This window comes from Scomber scombrus, chromosome 24 (assembly GCF_963691925.1).
Source record: "Scomber scombrus chromosome 24, fScoSco1.1, whole genome shotgun sequence".
NCBI lineage: Eukaryota > Metazoa > Chordata > Actinopteri > Scombriformes > Scombridae > Scomber > Scomber scombrus.
In genome coordinates, this window is record NC_084993.1 from 6,622,564 (window position 1) to 6,646,893 (window position 24,330).

Here is a 24,330-nt window from a genome sequence, read left to right on the forward strand (position 1 = left end):
AAGAAATAAAAGCTGTTGGGGAATAAAGATGAGATGATGATGATGAGGGAATAGATGGAAAAATGAGTTTCAAGAGAGCGGATCAGACAGGAGGAGTTAAGGATGGGATAGGGAAGAAAAATAAAGAGAGGGAGGAGAAAAAGAGCAGAAAGTAGAGGAGCAAGAGAGGAAAGGACAATAGGAGATGAGGGAGAGGCAGAGACGACAAAGGCAAATGAGAGAGGGATAAGAGAAGAGGAGGTGACTAAGAGAACATCGACAGAGGACAGATTCAGCAGGAAGGGGGGAGGAAGGAGAGGGAGCAAGGAGGTGTGGAGGGGAGTGATGGGGGACAAACCAAGGTGGAACTGTGATGATGCTAAATTTGGCAAAAGGAGAATACTTCTGTGTGTGTGTGTGTGTGTGTGTGTGTGTGTACGTCGGGAGACTTGCTGAATCGGCCATGGTTCCAGTTTCACGCCTCTGAGTTTGGCAGAGGGAGAGCGAGAGAGAGAGAGAGAGAGAGAGAGACAGAGACAGAGAGAGAGTCCCAGGCCAGTAATGTTCCCTCAGGGCGGACGGACGAACTGGTGGAGGGGTGGAAGGAGGGAGGTGAAGGGAGAGAAGGAGGCAGGCGGGAAAGAGGGCAAAGTGAGGGAAGAAAATGTATACCTACCTTTGCACACACACACACACACACCATCATCTTATTGCGCAAAGGACACACACACACACATCCTTTCACTAATGTCCTTATCAGCATCTTCCACTGAGTACATTCATCCCTTAATACAGCTGCGGTTAGGCCATTTAACCACAAATCTTTACCAGTTTTCAAGGCATTGCAGACATTTCACACTGATTTTCAACAGCTTTCAATTGAAAGACCTAAACTAGGACCACAACAAGTTTTTTGAATATGTAATCTGTGTGTCTAATGATTACCACACATTCCTAGATGGTCTAAAATGGACATTGCACATCTGGTTGCTTCTTCCATTACAATTAATATCAAATTCTCGATTTTGTAGTGTCGTCAGCCTCTGCTTACAAATACACAACCACATCATCAATAATGACTAAATGCAGCCTAACTAAACTAAATGTTCACTGTAATAGTTTGCCTATTTTAGTTTCTCGTTTCAAGCGTCTGCAACTTGATTTTCATACTGCTCTGTAATGAGCTAAACTAATCCAAGTGTGGACATTTTGTCGTGTGCAAATGTGCAAAACTATCGCGGCCGTTCTTCAACTTCTGGCCCCAACATAAACCTGAACCCTGACACTCCAAACCCCTAAAATAACCCAGCTGAAGTCCAGCCAAAATAAACACACATATATGAATTATTTGCATGTGTGTGTCTCTTTCCTGTAGCGTCTCTTTACATATGCACCTGTGAAAAGCTACCTGACTCTTGTTATGCAAAGCATGCAAAGCATTTGCTATTCATTCCTCCAAAACAAGCTACTCATATACCTTAAACCCTGTGTGTGTGTGTGTGTGTGTGTGTGTGTGTGTGTGTGTGTGTGTGTGTGTGTGTGTGTGTGTGTGTGTGTGTTGTGTCTGTAAATATTTTGCTTAAACAGAACTTCACTACTCCTCTTCCTAAGCAAAAAAAAAAGCAAAACGTGTGTGTGTGTCAGCAACGGGATGTGTGCTAATGGACATCTAAATGCTGCTGATGTTACGTCGGATAGTCTAAGGGCCCTCAGGTCCCCTTAGACCAATATTGGGAGAGAAAAAGTGAGGGAGAGAATGTGACTTCTGCAAATCGCTTTGACAAGGACACCCGCGCCTCGAGCGGCGTCCTCTTTCGCCTCATCGAACACACACACACGAACACACACGCATACTGCGACATCCACACCTCAGCAGAATCGTGAGGTGACTGTTGCGCTCTGAACAGCTGACTTGGTAGAGGACATTTGTGTGAGTGCGTGTGTGTAAGTTGAAAAACTGGAAAACAGTTTGTTAATGACGGATGCTTCAGCCTTCTACATTCATGGGCAGTGAATAAAGGAAACTTGTTATATTGGAAATAGTTTTTAATTATATCCAAAACAATCACTTATTTGACTGGGCTGAAGGTGAAATGAAGAGATAATAAATTTAGCAAATGAATAGATAGCAAAAACATTTTTAAATCAACTTTTCATAAGTGAAAAAGGCCTTGGATTGAGAAAAATGTAGTTTTTGATATGTCCAAGTTTTGGAAGGATTTACAAAAATTAATGAAAGCATAAAATCCTCCATTTAAAGTTAAAAACTCAAGTTAGATTTTGACACAACTTTATCAAAGATTGTAATGCTGTTCTCAGTCTTTTAACATTTTTCACGCAATCACTTTCGATTGTTGCATTTTACATTCAGTTGATTTCCTCCACACACACACAGCTGATCATCACCTGCTATTTCATAAACACACACACACACACACACACACACACACACACACACACACACACACACACACACACACACACACACACACACACACACACACGCACACACATTTAACGACCCCCTTCTGGCCCAGCTTACCTCAAAGTCATTGGCCTTGTTGTAGTGCATGTTGAGCACCCTGAAGAGTTCGGAGTCGCGGCCCACTGCCAGTTCATCTGCGGCAGTCACGCCCTCGTTGATGGACTGCCGGGCGAACTTCTCCATCTGGATGTAGTAGAACTCCCTGAAGTTGCTGAACCACTTGATCAGCTGGGAGGTGATGCAGCGATTGAACTGGAAAAGTTGAGAGGGAGTGAAAAAATTCTGCTTAAAGAAGGGGTTTTGTACATTTGTCCCAGTGTGCCACTCAACAGTACTAAAGGAACAAGTGGAAACTTAATGCTTGCAGTGCTCGAAGGCAGAGAAAGAAAGACTGATCATGATAGAAAGTGACTTTGTAGATGTGATGAATTCTGGTCTCCAGAGGCTGCTATGGACTATAGATTATTGAACTCTGGTATAAAATCATGAGTCTAGTGAGGGTACTGGTCCTTTTTACTAACATCAAACCCTTGTGCATATGTTTAAACAGTTTATACTCATTATACCCACTTTATACTCTTGATACTACACTGCAGATTTGGCCAAACATTCATGCAAACTGATGCTGCTATGTGCTGCTTTGTAAACTTAAAGGGTGGTAAAAAGTTAATGATTTAAGAGGGTTGTAACAGATGTTTCTTTAATGGTAATGATGAATGTGCCTGCATGTTTATAATAGTGCAGCCTGATGTTTTCTTTGGTACTTATTTGCATAGTGTTATGTCATTCATGTTATTTGAATGAACTGGGCCTCTGCATGAGTGCTTTCCTTGACTCAAGGCACAACATAAAACATGTATTGAATGATGTGTTTTGGGAGTGAATACGTAACCTGCAGTTACAGCTCTATTTGCACGGTAACTACTCGCAGATGTGTTTTATTTCCTTAATTTGCAGTATTAAGACTCATTTCAGCTGAAATTGTTGTAATTGAAAAATTGTAATTTACTTTAATTTTCTCATATGTGTGCCCTTGTTTGTGTGTGTAAATGCACTACAAGACAATAAAAGCCATAATTTAACCGTATGCTGCAAAAAACGTCTTAATAGGTTGATTATACAATGGGGTTTTTTTTAGCATACAGAGCTTGTTTCACAAAATAATGTTGAACAATTCGGAATAATGGAATATTTAAAAGAAGTGAAGAATTTAATGGTATCTAGCAGTGAGGTTGCAGATTGCAACCAGCTGACTACCCCTCCCCTGCCCCTTTCCTTCAAAGAGTGTAGGAGAACCTATGAAGGCGAAAAACGTGAAAAGACCTCTCTAGAACTAATGTTTGATTTGTCCATTCTGGGCTACTGTAGAAACATGGCGGTGCAACATGGCGGGCTCTGGGGAAGAGGACCCACTCCCTAGATCTCACCAAATCTTACAGAATCGTCCTATAAGCCCCACATGATGTGAAACATGTTGGATTACACTATTAGTACCCAAATAATGGCCGTTAATGCAAGAAAATGTTAAAAGTTAATTTTTCTCTGGAAACTGTTGAGAAATTCAGTTTGTAATCGACATCAGTTTGACACCATATTTCTTGTATTATATAACCTTGTAATTGATGTATTAATAAGACAAAAAGAAGGGATGAACAATGAAATTGCAGTGATGACTATTTAACATTAAGTGTTTGACTTAGGTTATGTGTGTGAATATATAACTTTATAAATGACAGATATGTTAAAATATATACTCATATCATTTGTAAACTTTGCATAATAGTCTTGCATAATACTGTATTTGTGAGTCTGATATCTACTCGCCCTTTTGCATTTTCATCTCCTCCTCACAAGAAACAAAACATGGGGAAAAAAAGCACAGTGGCAGCCCAGTGAAAGTGTGTTTGTGTGTGTGCTCGGTGAAGGGGAAAAACGGCTTTGACACAGAGATTAAGCTCGGTATTGTTACAAGACATTGTCTCACAGGAACAAGGGATGAGCGAGAGAGATAGGGGGAAAGAGAGAGAGATGAGATGAATGGAGTGAGGTAGTATGGAAAAAGGAATGCAGAGAGAGAGAGAGAGAGAGAGAGAGAGAGAGAGAGAGAGAGAGACAAGCAGAGGACGACAGAGGGAAAGAGATATTTTTTTCTGGAGCGGTCAGAGGGGGTGACATAATGGAGCATAATTGGGGGGGTTGGTGTGTGCGTGTGTGTGTGTGTGCGCCTCCCAGCAGAAGGAATGGTAGTTGGTTTTACAAAGCAGAGTAACAGGAGGTAAAAATGCGTGTGTGTGTGTGTGTGTGTGTGTGTGTTTTGACCAACAAAAGAGTTGCACAAATGGAACGTGATAACTCAGCAATTAACACACAGTCACACACATGCGTGCACATACACACATACAAGACGATGTTATCTGTCCATCCAAAAACACAAACAGATCACGCCACAGATGTCCTATGACACGCAACCATCATGCACACAAAAATTCACTGTTATATAAATAAAGGAAACTAAACATCTACATAAATATCTTTCTGTAAATATACTTTAAGAAGTTAAATCATCATTTTATTGCAATAATTGTAGACACTAATACGCATTATGTAGCAGAAAAGATGAGAATCTAAGAGAACTTAAAAAACATGATAATAAAATGACCTCAGATTTCCCTCCAGAAAGCAGACGAGACACTAATCTTCCAAATTTTAAGTTTGTGTAGCAAACCATAGGAATCAAATGCAATTTGAATGTATTTTGAGAGCTGAATACTCAAAATAATGCACCAAAAAAGTGTATTTTATTGCTCTGGTTTATTGTGTGGCCCTTGATGCATGAATGTGCATTAGTGTCTCTTTCATAGAATTAACATTGAGATGACGCCACACACATAAAGGGAAAGTTTTAAGATGTATTATATCGTAAAGGAGTCCAAATTTAATTTCTCTTGTTCAATGTATACAGTCTGTTGCTGTTGGGCAGTAGCAGAGGATGTTTAGCTGCAGTTTCATGGCTGACCACTGGGGCAAAGTACTGCAAGACTGACTTTGACATTGGCTATTTTGGCTATATTGATGACTCTCCATGAATCACATCAGTCAATATTTGTGTGCAAATGAAAGTGAATCTTATTATTTATCTACATCAATCAAATACTGAAATTGCTAAATTATTTTCAAATATTAAATGCAACTGAGTAAAAGAAGAAAAACAACATATAAGCAGCATGTTTTGCCCGTTAATTGTCTACACATCATACTGCTGATGACATATCTACCAGACTAGAAGTAGACTTATAGCCAACCATGCTTTCTGCTTTCATCCCACCACCTGCACTCCCACCCGTCCGACCGCTGTCCCGTCCAGCTCATCACAATCAGCACAAACCAAGAAAACAAGAGAGGCGAGAGACAAAAGACAGACAGAGAATGGAGGTGGCGGTAGGGGTGGGGGGGGGCAAAACGCTGAGCTCGAGGAATGCCATTTTCTGTTTACACCGAAAAGTCGGAAAGGGACAGTGTCAGAGAAAGTGTCAGGGCACCCCCCCGCTCCTTCTCTTGATGTCAGCCCCCAGGCCATGTTAGAAGGGCAAAACATACACATCCTTTAAGAATCTGCCCACTTCAACCAGATTCGTCGTAGCTCGGCACATTTTATAGAGGACAGTGTGAATGTGCACAATCAACATAAATCTTAGCGTTGTAACAATGAAGGTTTCCTGTGGATCCTGGAAGAATAGCTGTTGTTGTAACTTTTTCAATTTATGTTTTAGGGCATTTCTGCTTTACTAGACAGTACACACTGCCGGAAGTGAGTGTGTGTGTGTGTGTGTGTGTGTGTGTGTGTGTGTGTGTGTGTGTGTGTGTGTGTGTGTGTGTGTGTGTGTGTGTGTGTGTGTGTGTGTGAGAAGTTCATGAGGCAATTTCATAAATTGTGTCCATTTTATATGTCAGACTTATTAGGTTTGCAGTTAATTGACCGCATTGCTAAGATGTTAAAAATCTCTCTTTGTGACTTTGTTCTCTTTTGTGTATTTAATTAAGTCAACATTAAATAATTCATTGATTGGTTGATAAACAGAAAAACAGGCAAAAAACTTGCAAAAATTGCCAAATATTCCTCGACTTGCCACTTGTAAGGATTTGCTGCTTTTCTTATGTGATGATTATGAAAATATGTTAAGGTGTGACTGTCAAAACTATTGAAAGACTTCAGCTTCAGCTTCAGGAAAAAGCATTTTAATCAAATAATCAATCGATTTACTGAGGAAATAATCTGCAGAATGATTAATAATGAAAATAATTGTTAGTTGCAGCCCTCAGAGTTTAGAGCTCAAACTATTGAGAATATAACAGCCATAAATAATTCCATGCTACATACCTCTGCCTTTTAATTATGATTACACATTAGTGCATTTTGTGCATGGACAGTCTCCACCATTTATAACTTGCGACAGATTAAATTGCTTTGTCATCTGGAGGATTCAAACACTTTAAACGTGGTAATTACTCAGTATCAGTTCACGAGCCGTTGCTGTTTCACATCCTAACGTTGCCAAATTGGCTGTGTAACTCTAATTGATAAGACGGGTGAGAGGCGGGTTGGACACTAATTGATTCCTGCTGAGACAGCGGCATCGAGATGTCATTCCGGCCTCTCAAGGCAAATAGTCTTGAGGGTGCTTCGCTGATAAATGCGTCGCCGTTTCATGTGTGTGTTAGAGACGGAGAGAGTGTATGCAAAAAAACCCTCAGCTGGCAGGGAAGTTGTGAGTGAGAGTGTGTGTGTGTGTGTGTGTGAGAGAGTCTGAGCCAGAGAGCATCTAATTAATCCTAACTCTTCCAGTCTTAACGAGGTCTTAATTACTCTCACTTACTCTCTCAAGACGAGACGGCAGCGACCTCAGCGTCTCTTGCTAACATATATGATTGTCTGGTCAGAAGGCAAGAGCTTTCACTATGCAATTAAGATCCCGTGCATGTGTGTGTGTGTGTGTATGTGCATGCCCGCTCATCTGTTCTTAAAACAGTTGTCAGCTCAACCCACTTCCCACACCGAGCGAGGCGGCCATTGTGCGTAAGAGGCTCATCTTTAAGAACCAGTTTCCCATAGACAAAGTCCATTCAAGTCCAATTAGGGGAAGCCATTCAGGGCCCTAATTCCCTTACAGTGAATCTGCCTGATCCTCCTAACACATGCTACTTATTGTTCCGCGGGAAGGAGGGAGGGAGGGAGGGTCGGGAAGGGGCGGAGTGGTAGGAGTAAGAGAGATGGTGAGAGAGAGAAGAAGAGAAAGAGACATTGACCCGGATTTTGGAAATATGGTAATGATGAGGGCAATGAATGCAATGGGACAATGAGATAGGACACACACATACACAGGCAGACATCAACAGGGTGCTCTCTCTCTTTTTCTCTATCTCACACACACACACATGTACTACTAAAGCCTTGAAAAGAACAGCCTCGCTCATCACAAATAGGATTATCCATGATTCATTTTTTTTCTTTTTTATTATGCAAAATAATATCTGCTGAGTTCCTCCCACAGATAAATATGCTGGATTAACTGGAATTACCACTCAATTAAACTAAATGTGACTATAAATGATCATTTGCATAAAATATGAATAACAAGGAACCATTATTTTTTTAAAGGATGAGACTGGAGATCATTTATGTTCTTTTACTTATTGTCAACAAATTCAATGGAAAATTATGCTACAAGTGAGTTTTATCTGTGTAGCCAAAACCTGATAGAGTTGATTCCTCTGTGCTGTAGAGCTCTAATGTCCAAAAACTATTAAAAAAACATGCCCACTACACTGAGAGATGTGCTCCTTTATTTTAGTCAACCCACATACACTGTATTTCATAGGATAGTGGCTCCCAAACTAGGGTATGGGTCCCGTACAAGGGTCGCAGGATGAATCCAATGGGTCGTCCAATGGATTAACGTGAATTTAAAATAATAAATTACTGCAGAAAACTTGTGAAATACTATTATGTTTTACTTCTTTATTACCAATTTTTCTTTATAAAACTGCTCGTGACAACATTTTGCAGGTAACAATGCCTTCGTATTAAAGGAAGGATGACATGCAAAAAAGTTGGGGACCACTGACTTAAAACTACAAATGTGGATTTATCCACTCCTGAAAATTGTTAAGTACAAATTCTTTGTTTGCTCCTATTTTGGTAACTTTTGCTAAAACTATACAAGTCCTTCTGTTTTAAGAAATTACTTCAATTAATACAGGATCTGTGTTTAAATATTTACACCTTCTATTGGAGAGCCATAGACAGGGTGTGGAAGTTGGAATGAATTGAAACATGGACTAATAAATTGTTGGTTTTATGATCTTTTCTTTAGGATTTTTAGGATAATAAGAAAATATAGAACAATCACAACCTTTAAAGAATTGTTGTCACTGTAAAGTTAACAAATGTTTAAATGGGGAAAAGAACAAGAAAAGCTTAAATCTGTCTGATAAATTCCAGTAGAGAAATATTTTCAGTCCAGTAAATCCCACTGTTTGTAGCTCTGATTGCAGTTACAGATTGAGGCTGTAATACTGTCCATCTGCTGGGCGAAGTGACAGGCCAAAGCACTGCAAACATTTCCTAATCTAAATCCATGTTTGTTGAGATGGAGAGATTTTTGAATATCAGTTTGGAGATAAACTAGATTAATTTTTAAAAGCTAATATCAATCTCCGAAAGATAAACTCATAATCTGAGCCTATGCATTAACTCATTAGTCCAAATTTATTCATTTTCCAAATTAAACCCCAAAGCCACAGTTTATTTGGCCACATAAATATTTAGCGTATTTACTCAGATAATTGAAAGTATGAAAGCTGATTATGGCAAACTATCAATGTCAGCACATAACAGTTTTAAGTGTTTCCATCAGTTTTTTCCCCCCTCTCTAACTGAAGGTAAAGACTCGTTGAGATAAAGTGAATTGCTGATGTACAGTCATGTTAAATCTCATAATAGCTCACACAGCATGACACTATTACTATTAACTTTCTGTATTTAGAGTTTCTGTCAAAGTCTATCCACAGATTTCAGGAAAAACTGAAGCTTGCCAATTTAAACGGACTGTTTAATATATTCACTGTTTGTAATACGTCTCGTCAAAGGTGTATACAATTTGATCTCCTGCAGGAAGACAGCTGTGATTATGTGTGCAACATCTGCTTTGTATGTATTTCAATTAGCATGAAAGTTATGTGTAGGGCAAACTGAACATTTAAACAAACATCTCAGTGTCAGTTTTTTAATTTGAAAAATCCAGTCTTGCTTAAATATGAAAGTAATGCTGTGGACTTTAGAGTGGTTGAAAAAAGTTTGTTTGTGAGACCTTTTGATATTAATTTGTTGTCAACATCCAACATTTTCTGCTTTAATCGTCTCACTAACACTAAACACTTAATGGACTCCCAGTTAATGACAAATCAGAATCGCTCACACATACAGGGAGCAGGTAGGCTTAGCAACCTTGTGTTTGCCTAGCAACCTGGTGTCCCAGCGACCCTTGTTGCCATGGCAGCCAATGAGGATGTGGCACTGCCACAAGGAAGTGGTCACCACAGATATGAGCCAAAGGGCAGCTGGTGTGTGTGTGTGTGTGTGTGTGTGTGTGTGTGTGTGTGTGTGTGTGTGTGTGTGTGTGTGTGTGTGTGTGTGTGTGTGTGTGTGTGTGTGTGTGTGTGTGTGTGTGTGTGTGTGTGGTTGCTTATTTGAATACAGCGTCCTGGATCCATCGAGGAGCCGTATGCTCCTTTGCAAAACACGTAGCAGCCTGTAAACACAAAACAATCAGCGCCTTTGTTTTAAAGCTGTTGTTCTGTTGTCATCCCTTTCATTTGTTTGTCCTCCCCTCCCAGCGCTCCCTCTGTCATTTTCTCAGAACCCCCCCACCCACACACACGCACACACTCTTTCCATCTTTTTTTTTTTTTTTGCCTTATTCACTTCCCTCATATTTCTTGTTAATTTTTCTTAATCATTACATGTCTGCCCTGTCTGTGTTTCTTTTTCTCCTCTCTACGCACCTTCCATCTGTCACATAAATGCTGATAGTGTGATTATATGTATCGTGTCTGTGTTTTAAGGTGAAAGTGTAACTTCTCATTTTAAGTTGGTGAGAGTGAGAGTGAAAGCGTTGTGTGTGTGTGTGTGTGTGTGTGTGTGTGTGTGTGTTTTGGGGACAGGGACATGGAGGTTGAGGTCAGAGAAGGGGTGTGTGTGTGTTTGGAGGGGGGGTGATACAGTATGTGTGTGAGAGAGAAAGTGGGCGTTAACACACCCCTCCCCTCTCCAGCCCAGGCCGATTAAGGCCAGAAACTCTAATTATGCTACAAAGATGTGACAGACTGGAGCACCCATCTGCGCTTTAGGGTCCCTAACAAGCACACACACACACGCACACACACACACACACACACACACACACACACACACACACACACACACACACACACTTACACGCACACACACACACACACACACACACACACACACAGACACACACACACACACACACCCAAATACATACAGTGTAACAGAATAACATACAAGAAAACCCCAAAGAATTGAATATAAACAAGCAAGCAAATGCGCTAAAGTCAAATAAGGATGAGTGAGACAGTGAAAGCTGGTCGGCAGAGAAAAGCAGAAATGATTTAAAAAAACTAACCAAGTGTAACCAAATCTCAACAGAACAAAACCAAATCCTTCAGACAAAGGCACATACCTGTTTACAACAGCTCATCTGCCCCATCTGTCACTGAAAAGCACACTGATGTGATTTTTGAGATCTGATTTTAAAGATTGCATTGAATTCCCATCGCTTTATATCCACGCCCGGCCTGACAGCAGCTGCACTGCTCCTCCTCGTGTCCTTTCAAGTCTAAGTCACGTTTTCCTGTGTTTTCTCACAACTCTTTTCATTACATTTTCTCAATATATAGCAGAACCATAATCACAGTCCAAGCCTGACCTTTTCTATGTCCAGTTTCCAGTATCCAACAGCAAAATTGAGTAAAACCTTATAAAAATGCACCCAGATCTTTTTCTCAACCTGCCCTGTAATGACCAGATAACAACCACTTTAATATTAGTTTATTTTCAAGTAAAAAAGAAACAATTTGAGAAGATAAAGGATATTTTTTTCCCTTTTTTTGTTACGTTTTTGTACATCTGAATATAATATATTTATGAATGTACTGCTTTTCAGCTCATTGTGTGAGTGAGTGCATGCATGGGGGCTTATCAAGTAATTGTTTTAAACTCTTGCAGGAAACCACTTTATCTACTACAAACTAAATTGAATTCAGTGTGAAAACAAAAAGACCAGTGAAGTGGATTAAAAAGGACAGAGAAAAGACAGGGCATAAAAAAATTGAATTATACGAGCAGTGAAAAGGTTCATAAAAGAGAATAAATGAGATAGAAGCAATCAGGGAGAAGAAGAAAAAAGACGGGGCATGGTCTTACCTTGACGTCGGAGAAGAACATTTTGAGCATGTTGGATGAAGGGTAGCGGGAGTAGAAGAACATCAGCTTGGCTTTCTTCAGGTGGTTGGGAGATAAACCCTCCTGAATCTGGATGATGACGCGTTAAGGAGCCAACAATTTAAACATTTACAGGACACACACTGGGGAAAGGTTGCATAGAAACACACACGCTTATCTATTTAATACACAATCTTTATCTGCCTCATTTATACAGTATTGTCAGGATAATGCAAGCGAAACCAAGTAGGAATGCATTAAGGTCAATGACACAGGTGCTTTCCTCGGTGTGAATTTAGCAGTTTGAGTGTCAAATGAGAAGACAATGAGATAGAAACTGAGGCTTTTAGTATTGATAATTGTTTTGTAGTATATCACCATGTCAGACACTGCCTTTGTCTGTTACAGCGTACAGTAATTACTCAGCAAACCAACATTGTACCCAGTGACCTGTCCATGTAGCACCATTCAACCCTGCAACTTTTAACATAAGCAGGTATAGCAAACTGATTGACACACTATAGGAACTGTGCTCCCTTCCCGTGATTATTCTTTAATTTTTTCAAGATGCGACAAACAGTGCAGGAGGACAGCGTGACAGTTACACATCTACCGTTTAATACGAGACACAATGAGCAAAACTCAGTTCTGTGGTGAAAGTGCCATATATATAGCAAAGCAAAAGCAAACACGAGCACCTGCTGGCTTTGGATCAAATCCCACAGTCACTCCTGCATCTCTCTGACTCTGCAGCCCCGTTGTCTATCCCACTGTCTCAACAAGGAAAATAATAATTGTGGAGGCCCTGGCTGCAGGGGCGGCGCGTGTGTGTGTGTTTGAGGGTCTGTGTGTGTGTGTGTGTGTGTGTGTGTGTGTGTGTGTGTGTGTGTGTGTGTGTGTGTGTGTGTGTGACAACAGCTGTGCCCCACCATGCTGCCATTTCCCCACCACATTAGCAGCCCTATAATCTATCAGAGAAGATGAGGCAATCAATGGAACCCCCTGCAAGGTCAATTAGCACACAGACAAACACACACGCTTTACACACACACACTTACACACACACGTACAGAAACCCCAGGGGCCCTATATGGCTGGAGAGAGGAACAGTGAGCGAGGGAGGGAGAAGCATCAGCAATCGAGGGGGAAAAGGAGGGAGAGGAAAGGAAGTGGATGAAATGTGAAGAGAAAGACAGGAAGCGGAGATTGTGATTTTTAGATTTTTTTCTTCACCATAATTGTAAATGTTTTGATCTAATTACATGTAATCAAAGTTTAAAAATATGAGCTTAATTCAGATTTCTGTTACCAGACTACTTAAACTAGTTTGTCGCTGTTCTAAAACATAAATATACTGAAAAAAACAACTATAAAATAAATGAAAAACAAACAGAAATGACGCACCAACACTGTTCACCTTGTGTCAATAACTGCCGCTGCTGCAGAGGTGAAGCTCACTGTGATCTGTCACTCATTTAGCAGCAGATACGTCAGGTCACCGGACAACAACACCATCGCCTCGTTAACATTCATACCAACCTGTCACTACCTGTGTGTTTTGGTCACATAATACATATAGTTGTGGATACCCAAAAAAAAAAAAGAAGAAAAAAAAGCAAGCACATGACAGACAAAACCACACAAACATGACTCAGAGTAAACAGTGTGAAGCAAAATCATAATGAATATAAAGCAAATGACGTGCGCGTGAAGCTAATAGCTAATGTGAGTCATTGAATAAACAAAGCAACTAGTGATGTTCTCTTTCTTCCGCTCCTCTTCCTCTCTGACCCCCCTCCCCTCGCCTGCCCTACCGATAGTGTGTGTGTGTATGTGTGTGTGTTCATCCTAATCTGTGAATGTGCCCATGATTGTATGTGTGTGTGTGTGTGTTTTGTGCAGGGTTCACTGTATCAGCTGTAACTTGACCTTGCTGCCAGGTGTGTGTTTGTGTGTGTGAATGGACGAGGAGGGGGGGGGTTGGGAGGAGAAGAGAAGGAGGTGGTGGAGGAGGAGGGGGGGATAAATTCATAAATGAATGGAGGACATCTGCTCAGCTTTGTACAAAGGATTAAAGATACACAGACCTGAGTGTGTGTGTATCTGCATGTGTGTGTGTGTGTGTGTGTGTGTGTGTGTGTGTGTGTGTGTGTGTGTGTGTGTGTGTGTGTGTGTGTGTGTGTGTGTGTGTGTGTGTGTGTGTGTGTGTGTGTGTGTGCGTGTGTGTGTGTGTGTGTGTGTGTGCACCTTTCAGGTGAACTATGATCAATGCAAAACACCTTAACCAAACCGCCAGACTTCAAGCCCTGAAGCCCCCGACAATGCCATCATCATTTCATCCCCACCATGCAAATGCTTCAACTGAAAAAACAACACAATGACTCACTTCTTTAACTAAATACAGAAAGAGATAAAAGAAGGAATATGAACAGAAAAAGAGAGAGAAATGGCATAACTTTACTTTCACACTGAGGGAGGACAAGAAGCAGGATAAAAACTAGACACTCAATGTACTATAGACTATACAAAAATGTAATAGTCAATAATCTAAGACAGAAATCAAAGGCACATGTCATAAATAAGCTTCCATATGATATGTTAGGGCAGCTTTTAATTATTATTGTCTTAATATCTTCCTGGTTAATGATTTAGTAGTGTATAACTTGTTAGAGTTATAATTAAAATGTCCTTTATAATATCAAGATGATAGCGTCTTATTTTTATAAGAATCCAAAATGGCATAAAACAGAGAAGCCTTATGTTTCTGTAGCTGGAATACACAATTGTTTGGCTCTTTTAAGATAATCAATCACCTTTATCAAAACTGTTCATTTTCTGTCCATCCACTAATCAATTAATCGACTCATCATTTGAGTTTAGAGCTATTGTAATTTGTCCAGAAGTTACCATTAAATAATATGAATGTCTGAACTAGTCAAATTTCCTATAGGGAAATGAAGTGAATTCAAGTGGTTGCTGGTATTAAACTGAAGTTTAAAACATTTCCATTCTTGCAAATTTTTTGTACAAAATGCAAAAAAAATAGAGAAGGTTGAAGGGTGGTCAGTATCTTTTGAAATACTAATGTCCAATTTCAAAGATTTCTTTTTCTTCCCAATGAATGGAAAAGCATTTTGGAATTAAACGGATCAGCAGGATCAAGAGACGTGTCAAACATTTCATTTTTTAATTAAAGCAACATCTAAATTGGCTTTGAAGACGACACTGTGATCAAATCCTCATCGCAGCTGCAAGGAGTTGCTATTTGTCATGTTCAAAGTCTTATTTTTCTTTTTTCACTTTGTTCTTCAAACGTGCATGCGTGTGTGCGCGCGCATGTGAGTCAAAGCGTGTGCATGAGTAGCGGCCGAGAGAAGCCCTCTCCATATGAAAGGTTAGGAACGAAAAGATAAACAGCTACCTGCAAACACCTGTCCACATGCACACGCCATGAAAGGGAGTGTGTGTGTGTTTGCATGTGCACGTATGTGTATATATGTGTGTGTGTGTGTGTGTGTGTGTGTGTGTGTGTGTGTGTGTGCGTGCAAAAGGAGGCAAAACACACACAGCTGCCGAGCAACTGAGAGCGAAGGCCAGCAAATGAAAACGAGCAGGAAGGATCAGCAAGAGGGAGGGAGACAACCAGCTAAAAATTGTAAAGAGGAAACTAAGTGTACATTTTAGATATTACACTTCTCCTTATGTATGTACACACACACACACTCACACACACACACACACACACACACACACACACACACACACACACACACACACACACACACACACACACACACACACACACACATTTAGAAAGCTTGCATCAATGAGGCCAAGCATTCACCCTTCCCTCTCCTGTGCTCTTTGAAATATGATTAGCTTTGAGCTCCTGTGTACAAGGTCTTACCCCACACACACACACACTCACATACACACACACATAAACACACACACACATGCACACAGACACAGTGAAATATGATTTGCTTTGAGCGTTTATGTACAAAGTCTTTGTGATGAAAGAGAACCTAACAGCATAAGAGTGTCTCAGACAGTGGGAACAGAGTGTGTGTGTGTGTGTGTGTGTGTGTGTGTGTGTGTGTGTGTGTGTGTGTGTGTGTGTGTGTGTGTGTGTGTGTGTGTGTGTGTGTGTGTGTGTGTGTGTGTGTTGAAGAGGGAGCTCACTAGCCTTTCTCAGCGCCTTTAAACACCACAACCTGCTGCACAGACTTAAAAGAGCTCAAGAGAGCAGCGTGCGACCTGTTTAATCTTCCCCCTCTTGCAAGATACGGCGCACCCCGTTTCATCTCCCCCCCACTCAGTAAGGAAACAAGAGGGTTAGACCGGGGAACCAATTAATGCAGATTAATTGATATGAAAGACTTTCTGTGACTACGGCCGGCTGCTGCTGTCTCTAAGACGTCTCAGTGCGTTTGACTGTTTTACAAATGTGACTCTTGTAGTGAATTAAGGATTTGCTGCTTTATGCCAACTACTTTTATCCATGCAGTTTAACCTTTATATGGAGGTAAGACTTAATACTGAAGCTGTGTCCCATTTCCATACTACATTGTATAGGGTGTTACCAAATTGCCAACATTACTTCTTTTAAGATGTTTATGAAGCTTTCTCACCATTGTCCATAATGAATTAAGTATATCTGCTTTGAGTGTGTTGAATGTTACTCTAGTTCTAATCTTAACACCTGGACTCAAATCCTGTCGTCTTGAAGAAGTCAGCTTGCAGGAAAAAAGATACACACTTGTTCACACACACACACACACACACACACACACACACACACACACACACACACACACACACACACACTCTCACACAGTCTTAAGGATACAGTGCTGCCTGAGTAGGGCGATATGTCAGCCATGTCTTGCAGATCCCCGCACTCAGACTTGATGAGGGACAGCGACAGACCCTCGGGCCCGTGTTGGCTCGGGGAGCTCTGCCTGTGGTGGTGGTGGTGGTGGTGGTGATGGTGACCGAGATGGCCCCCTCCTAGGCTGGCCATTTTGGTTCTGAGGCTGACAGTTTCCCGGGTCATGTCCATGGAATCGGGGGAGGACCGATGGTGGTCCTTTGGCCCTGGAGGGTAGCCGGCGCCACCCCCATGCGACCCCAATGGGCTGTGAAAGGGGTAACCCATGAGGGGAAGAGGGAATGGGTGGCGAAACGATGGGGGGCTGAACCCCAGTGTAGCAGTTAGGGGGGAGGGATGGAGGGAAGGATGGTGAGGAGGAGGTGGAGGGGGCAGAGATGGGTTGGTGTTCTCTGCACCGCCTCCCCCGCCGCTCTTGCGCACCACCAGGGGCAATGCCTCCGTTTGGTCAATAGGTGTTGGCACACCGCTGAGCCTGCTGCTCAAACTACTGAATGAATCCAGCGGGCTCGGGACGATGACATCGCCAAAGCAGTGCAGCCTCTGGTTGGAGGAGTGGTAGTTTGGGGTCGGGCTGCCGTCGCCATTCAGGCTAAGGGCTAGGGCGCCACCGCCAAAGCGTGAGTCCGGGGTGAGGGAGGGGAGGGGGCCAAAGGGCGGAGGACAGGAAGAGGACGAGTTGGAAGAAGAGGAAGGGGCGGCTGGTGTGCTGCTGTGACAGCCATGATGGTGACTGGCGGCCTGCTTGGGCGAAGAGAAGCCCTTGACGACGGTGTCGACAACCTGTGACACGGCACAGTTCAGCTCCTGCTTCAGTGTCTCTGCTAACTGCCGTCCTCCTCCTCCCCCTCCTCCTGCTGCTCCTCCTCTCCTCTTCATCACCCTTTCTCCGCTCCTCTCCTCCTCCTCTCTGCCCTCGACATCCTCCTCCATCTCTCCATCCATCAAGGCCTGCTCTCGGAGGAGGGCCCGTGCCCGGTCCAGGAACAGGCCTGGATCCAGCTCTGATAGGTCATTGTGGCTGTGCCGCCCTCTGTCCCGGTGCCTCTCCTCCAGGCCGTCAGAGCGGATACTGTCCTCTGACAGGTTTCCGTCCTCTTCTCTTTCTCCTCCTCGGTCGGCCTCTCCGCTCTCACCGTTCTCCTCCTCTTCTTCTGTCTCTGAGTCGTAGATCTGGTAGAATTTCTCCTGGAGTTGGCGAAGCTGTTTCTGAAAACAGAGGGTAGAGAATTTAAAGTCTTGTTACCTTGAAGATCACCTGTTACCTTAAATACTTCATACTCTTTTAAATATCATGGGAAAATATAAAGGAGAAATGGAAATAGTACAGTACACCTTATATTATATGTCTCCTTCTTAGTGGAAGAAGGCTTGTTGTTCTGTACATGTGGTTTTGCATGTATATCTACACCAGCAAACAACCAGGCTAAATTATTTGCTCCTCATGTGTACTTCTTCCTTCAATCTGTGCCCTTTTTTGGAACCCTGATATCCAGAGATCTTCATGTTTTTCTCATGCATTTTCATCAATAAAAGAGAAGGGTTTGAGATGCATTTCAACTACAGATGTCTGCACTTACGGGCAGTTTATTCCACTTTTTTAATGTTTTCTACTACCAACCTGCATGTCTTCCAGTTGCAGTTTCAGCTGCCGTCTCTCCTCCTGTCTCTGCTCCTGCCTGGAACACACCAGCTGGGTGAAACTGTGTTGCTGCTGTGGCAGGCGCTGCTTTCTCTTATTCTCACGGTAAACCTCACCAACACTGACCACGCCGCCCCGCGAACCCGGGGAGCTCAGGAGGGAGGATGGGCAGTCACTCCGGCTGTGGTTGTGGTTGCTGCTGTTGTGGCTGTTGCCATCCCCTCGGTGGTCGCTGCCGCTGCTCTCGTTCTCACGGCTGCTTTCTTGGTTGTGGTCGCCGGTGTTGGGTCGGACCAGCGGCGAGTGGCTCATGCCACGGATGATGTTTTCCACACGGGCTCGCTTTGCACGGAGGTGCTCATCTGACAGCCTGTCCAAGTCGAAGGTGGAGAGGGAGAGGGGCTGAGTGGCAGCGTGGGAGTTGAGATTCGAAGGGGGTGGTGGCCGCCCAAAGGAGGAGGATGATGATGCAGGGGGAAGAGGAGGCCCAGGGGAGAGGCAGTCAGACGGGCTGTCCCGGTCACGGGAGGAGCTGCTGCAGGCGTCCTCAGCCTGGATCTCTGAGCCTCCACTAGATAGAGCACCGCTGCCCTGTAACAGAAGAAAGGAAAACTAAATTAACATACAACTTTAAATGAATGGTGACTGATGACTAAGTAGAGGTATGATTAGTTGATTGAATGGGTGAAATGTGGATGCAGGTTGATACAGTAATGCATAAAAAGATTTCAAATGGGCATAAATGGTGACTAAAGTCATTCTTTCATCATCAAAACTGGAATTTGTTGATTGATCAGTCTACTTAATATTTCAACACCACTGGATGTGTGTATTTATATGAATACCTGGAAGCCTGAGTCACTCCCTCCATTCTTTCCCATGTTATTCTTCAGTAGCTGAGAGATAATGGTTGCGCCAGGAAAAGGCATTATGGCGTCTTCATACGAGTTGGCTCTCTTCAGCAACTTCCTCAGAACGTTGGACTTCTCTCCGTCTCCATTGGAACCCCCGTGGCCGTGACTGACCAACGAGCAGTCTCCATCCTGATCGGGGCCGTGCGATTGGTTCATGCTGTTGAAAAGTGTCTCCCTGGCACGGGTGAATAGCGCGCTACCCACAGTCCTTTTCACTCCGATGTCGACACGTCGGCGCTTTGTCTGTCTTGTTAGGAGGGCGGTGCTGTCATGATCAGGCATCACGCAGGGCAAGCTAAACGGACATGACCAGGGGTCCTCACAGACACACGCAGGAGAGAGGAGCACTGGAGGGACCTGGTCAACAAAAAAAACAATTTCCTGTGATTTCAACCTTATAATGCCATTTTGCTCAACTTAGAGCAGTAACATTTTCATTCCACAAATAAGACTTTTAAATTAAATTAGTGTCATTTTAGGTCATAAAGAAGTCTGAGAATTGAAATTAGTAGCCACAATTAAAATGACAATTAATTTAGAACAGATAGTGTGCATATAAAAGTCACAGAAAACATTTAAAATAGTGAGAAGTATAAGCTCTAAATCAGTTGAGCTGGTCTTTACTATTTTGAAGCTTTTACTAACTGTTTCAGTGAGTATCAATACTCAGTTGAAAGCCATTAGGATACTTCAGATAATGGCTCTCTTTCTGTATATATAGAAATATAATCTTTTGGAATATAAATCTCATGTAGAAAACTTTCTTTAGTTGATGTTTTCAGCTATCAGACTAGAGACCATATAATATCATCTTAAGTACTTGTGAAACAAAATCACAAAACAACTCCAAACCCACATGCCTTTCAAATGTGTAAGCACCCACTTTTATCAATGACATATTGAGCAAAACATACAAACAGTAAAATTGACTCATTGTGTATTTCTGGACCAAAAGCCGAGGGAACAACTGTGAGAAAAACACTCTTTTAAAATAGTTCAAGGAGATATTCCCACAGAGAAGTAACACCTGTCTGTAATAACCAAAATAATTTCCCATTTCCTCCTCATTCCCCTGAGGGGTAACCTTGATTTTTGTGTCTTGTGAGAAGCTGTGAAGAATCGACAGGCTCTTTTTTTTCTGTAATTGTCAGAGGAATTCACTCATCTCTTAAGAAAGCAGACAGAATGTGTTGTTGAAGAGTTATCCAAAGATATTATCTATAACTAGATTAGATTGCCTTAGATTGTAGATGGATGATAATGCAAAAAAAAAAAAAAAATCTCTGGAAAGTGCAATTTATCCCAACTGAAACTATCAAAACATGATTTTAAAGGAAACAAAATGCTCACGCCAACACTTAAATTACCGCAAAGGTGATTTAAACTATTCCAGTATTACTTCCCTTATTCATTTAATGTGTCAAATCAAATGAACAAACACAAAATGTTTAAAACACATCCAAAAAATGACACCAAAAAAAGAAACTAAACACAAATTTTCAGACGGGTAAATGGTGGAAGACAGTATCTGCTTGCTCTTGTCAAACACATGCATACAGGCAGCATTTTTCCACGTTATGTGTTTGCATCTGTTTTGCAAGTGACTTCGGGCTATAGTCTAGGGAAATATTTCACAAATTAAAGCAGCTTCCTACAACAGTTTTGTAAAGCTCTCTTTCATTCCAGTGTTAAAACGTGTTAACAACACAAACTGTTAAGCGACTGAAGAAAGAAAGCCATATTTTTAAAGACAGAAAATATGAACATGCTCAAACACACGTACGGACTGAATCAAGGACACAAATGAGATACTTTTGCAATTGCCAACAACAACCGACAAAGCAGACGCTGTTCTATTCCTGCAGGGCCATTACTAAATGAAATACTTTCCAGGCAGGGGAGAGTTTCAGCGTTGTAGACGAGAGGTGGTCAAAAACACACACACACACACACACACTGAACACCCAGCAGTGACCCACATACACGAATGCAGTACATACATGCATTGTTGGTTCCTCAATGTTACTCTGGGCAGAGGTATGGCACGCACACACACATACACATGCACACACACAGATTAGGAGAGTCCAAAGAGCTTGAAACTTATTTTCGAATGTGTGTCTGAGGTCAAATTGGGCGTGCATCAATGTAAAAACAAACATTTCCTCTCTAAATAAGTAAAATAAAAAGCAACATCATCTCTTCTATGAATATTGACTATTGTATTTTTTTTTTTAAACTAAAGTTAGTCTAGTTAGAAATATCCGTTTTATACAAGCACTGATACATAATAAGTGTTAAAACGTTTCGCATTGATGTTCCTCATTGATGTTCCTCAAGGAACCTCTGAGAAAGGTGAGCACTGAAAGGAGATGTGAGAGTGTGTGTGTGTGGTTTCTGTAACAAAACAGAAACTTGCTTTTAACCTGAATTTGAAAAGCAGGAAGAACTGAAATGGGAAGTATGCATATGAATAACCGTAAATACTATTTTCATTTAAAATTAACTTAAGTTAAGTGATGCAGAGTGACAGCTAAATATCACCTTAACCAGTGTATCCAGATGTGTTAGCCTCATTTAAATACGTTTGTGTTAAAATCCAACTATTAAAAAAAAGAGGCAAACAGTTTGGAAAATATAACTTCTTGTAAACGATCACAATTTGTTCAACATTCCCGCGCAATGCTGAAAGGAACCAAATATAACATGTTTATTCTTTTTGAAATAAGGTGTGAAGTGGGTTCCCCTAATTACTTCTCGCTGTGGCTGACTGTGTGCGCTCTGAGCGGAGAGGACCGCTGTCCAGATACCGACGGAAAACACAAGCTGTTACTTTTACGCACGGCTTTAACAGACGGCAAATAGAGACATGTTAGTCATGGTCCAAACAACAATTAGTCCACGATAATGACACGACAGCGTGAGGAGTCTTTTGGCAAACTCTTCAAACACTTTGACGCACTCATATTAAAAAAGCGTGTCAAGTTTGAAAGTAGACGAGAACGTGGCCAGTGGAAAAAATATGTTTACAAAGGACTTTACACTTGTTTTAGGGAGATTAAAATGTTAGTAGCTGCTGTGGAAACTACGCTGACTACTGACAATCACTTGACAACTGATCAATGATATAACATTCTTAAATCGCATGTGTTTGATTTTGTTTGACAAAGTAACAATTCTCAGTTTACTTCCAAAGTTTAGGAAAAAAAAGATACAATACATGTGATTTTAAAAGACCATTACTATACTTATTAATCATTAGGTGGGATGAAGAGAAAACTATGAAACCCAGAAGGGACGCCAGGTGCGTAAATCCAACTAGCTTTACCCACAAAGCAGCAATCTAAGTAAAGCACGGCAGCTGGGCGAAACAAAAGCCTCATCTTAATTTTAAAAACAATCTTCAGTCAGTGATTTTAGTCCACAGCTGGTAAAAGTCACAAGCAGCCTGAAACTAACGCGCATGAACTCAATAAGAGCAGTTTTGGAATATACTCCAAAAATTCAACTAAGCCATCTGGGTGCGTGAGGTATGACGGGGGATGTAGCCTATCGCCTCCGTCAACTAACAGTGGAAGTTAAGTTAGACCAAATACAGCCTTCACAAGATACAATAGGACAAATCACACATACATAAATACATACACACACGCACGCACGCTTAAACACATGCAAGATTGAAGCCCACGAGTGACAATAACAGTGATTCATCAGGAGCATTTTGTACTTACTTGTCTCTCGAGCGTTTCTCCAAGTCTGTCCGTCGAAGAAGAAAGGGTTGAACACAAGAGACAGATCCGCACTCGCCGTTGAGATCAGTGCCGTAACTTACTACGGCAAAGTGAAGACGTATACAGAGCGTGCGTGGGCGCGGGCGTGTGTATGTGTGCGGGAGGGAAAGGGAAGCAGAGAGAGAGAGAGAGAGAGAAAGAGAGAGGGGGGAAAGTGTGTATGTGTGTGTGTGGTATAGATGTAGAGGGAGAGAGTGAGAGATAAAGAGAGAGAGAGAGAGATTGCTCTTGTGCGCCGCTCTCCTCCCGGGATGGAAAGTGTTTAGTATCGAGCGCACCCGGTCCGCCCGGCACGCGAATCCAGCTTTCTCCCTCTGACCGACGGCAAGACTCTCAATAAGAAACAAGAAGAGACGCACATGAAGGATAAGTGAAGACGCTGCGTCACCGGCCCCGGAGTGAGGTAACGGCTCCACCTGACCAATAAGGAAGAGGAACCGGGGACGTTGGATTTTATTTATAAGGAGCCCTCAGAAAGCAGCGCGCTGCAGAGCGGAGAGGGAGAGGGAGGAGAGAGGAGCTGAGGATGATGCGGAGGGTAAACTGACAGTCAGGTTCACCGACCTTTTTCATTTGCGGAGCAGCTGCAGAAATCTTTGTAGAATAAGTTCATGACGCAACTTAAAATAGACTTTTAGTGTGCCAGCTGAGACTTATTTCTACTTTGATTTCTCTTATTTAATTAATGACAAAAGGTTTGTGATACAAATACATCATTATTTCAACGTGATAAATTCATACCACAGACCAAATCAGTAAATTCAATGTGAGTACTACTTAATCCCCAACATGTATCATTCAATGAAAATAACTTTTAATTTGTTAAGTTCACTATCAGTTTGGTTTAATTGTTTTTACGCTGTTTAAGTTTATGTGCAAGTGCGCTTCATGCACTCAGCGCTATGGTCAGTCAAGGTTTTAATAAACAGAAGTTTTAATTTTATCTCTTTCTTTTCATTCCTCTTCACTGACGTCATAAAGTTTGATTAAAATGTTTTTATGCAGCTGTGATGGATTGTGCGTAATTTGGAACCGCACGTGCGCCCATGTCCCTGCTTTGCGCTCAGCTCCTGTCCATCAAAGACAGTGACCTAAAACGCAA

General features: G+C 41.8%; 2 protein-coding genes across 3 annotated transcripts in view; one reads left to right on the forward strand and one right to left on the reverse strand.

Moving 5' to 3' along the window:
• The window catches only part of LOC133976559 (prospero homeobox protein 1-like), a 37,477-nt gene extending 14,148 nt beyond the window's left edge, over positions 1–23,329 (reverse strand). Inside the window, exons 1-6 of the mRNA XM_062414779.1 lie at positions 23,169–23,329; positions 19,369–19,794; positions 18,503–19,114; positions 16,840–18,090; positions 11,970–12,077; positions 2,522–2,716 (exon numbers count right to left, since the gene is read on the reverse strand). Of these exons, the coding sequence (XP_062270763.1) occupies positions 2,522–2,716; positions 11,970–12,077; positions 16,840–18,090; positions 18,503–19,114; positions 19,369–19,719 (2,517 nt within the window). The 5' untranslated portion in view covers positions 19,720–19,794; positions 23,169–23,329. The remainder of the gene's footprint in view (positions 1–2,521; positions 2,717–11,969; positions 12,078–16,839; positions 18,091–18,502; positions 19,115–19,368; positions 19,795–23,168) is intronic.
• Positions 23,330–23,360: 31 nt separating this feature from the next.
• The window catches only part of ccdc28a (coiled-coil domain containing 28A), a 113,331-nt gene continuing 112,361 nt past the window's right edge, over positions 23,361–24,330 (forward strand). Inside the window, exon 1 of one of the 2 annotated variants that reach the window (XM_062414781.1) lies at positions 23,361–23,923. The gene's annotated coding sequence lies outside the window, so the exon portion shown is untranslated. The remainder of the gene's footprint in view (positions 23,924–24,330) is intronic. The other variant, XM_062414782.1, reaches the window with a different exon arrangement.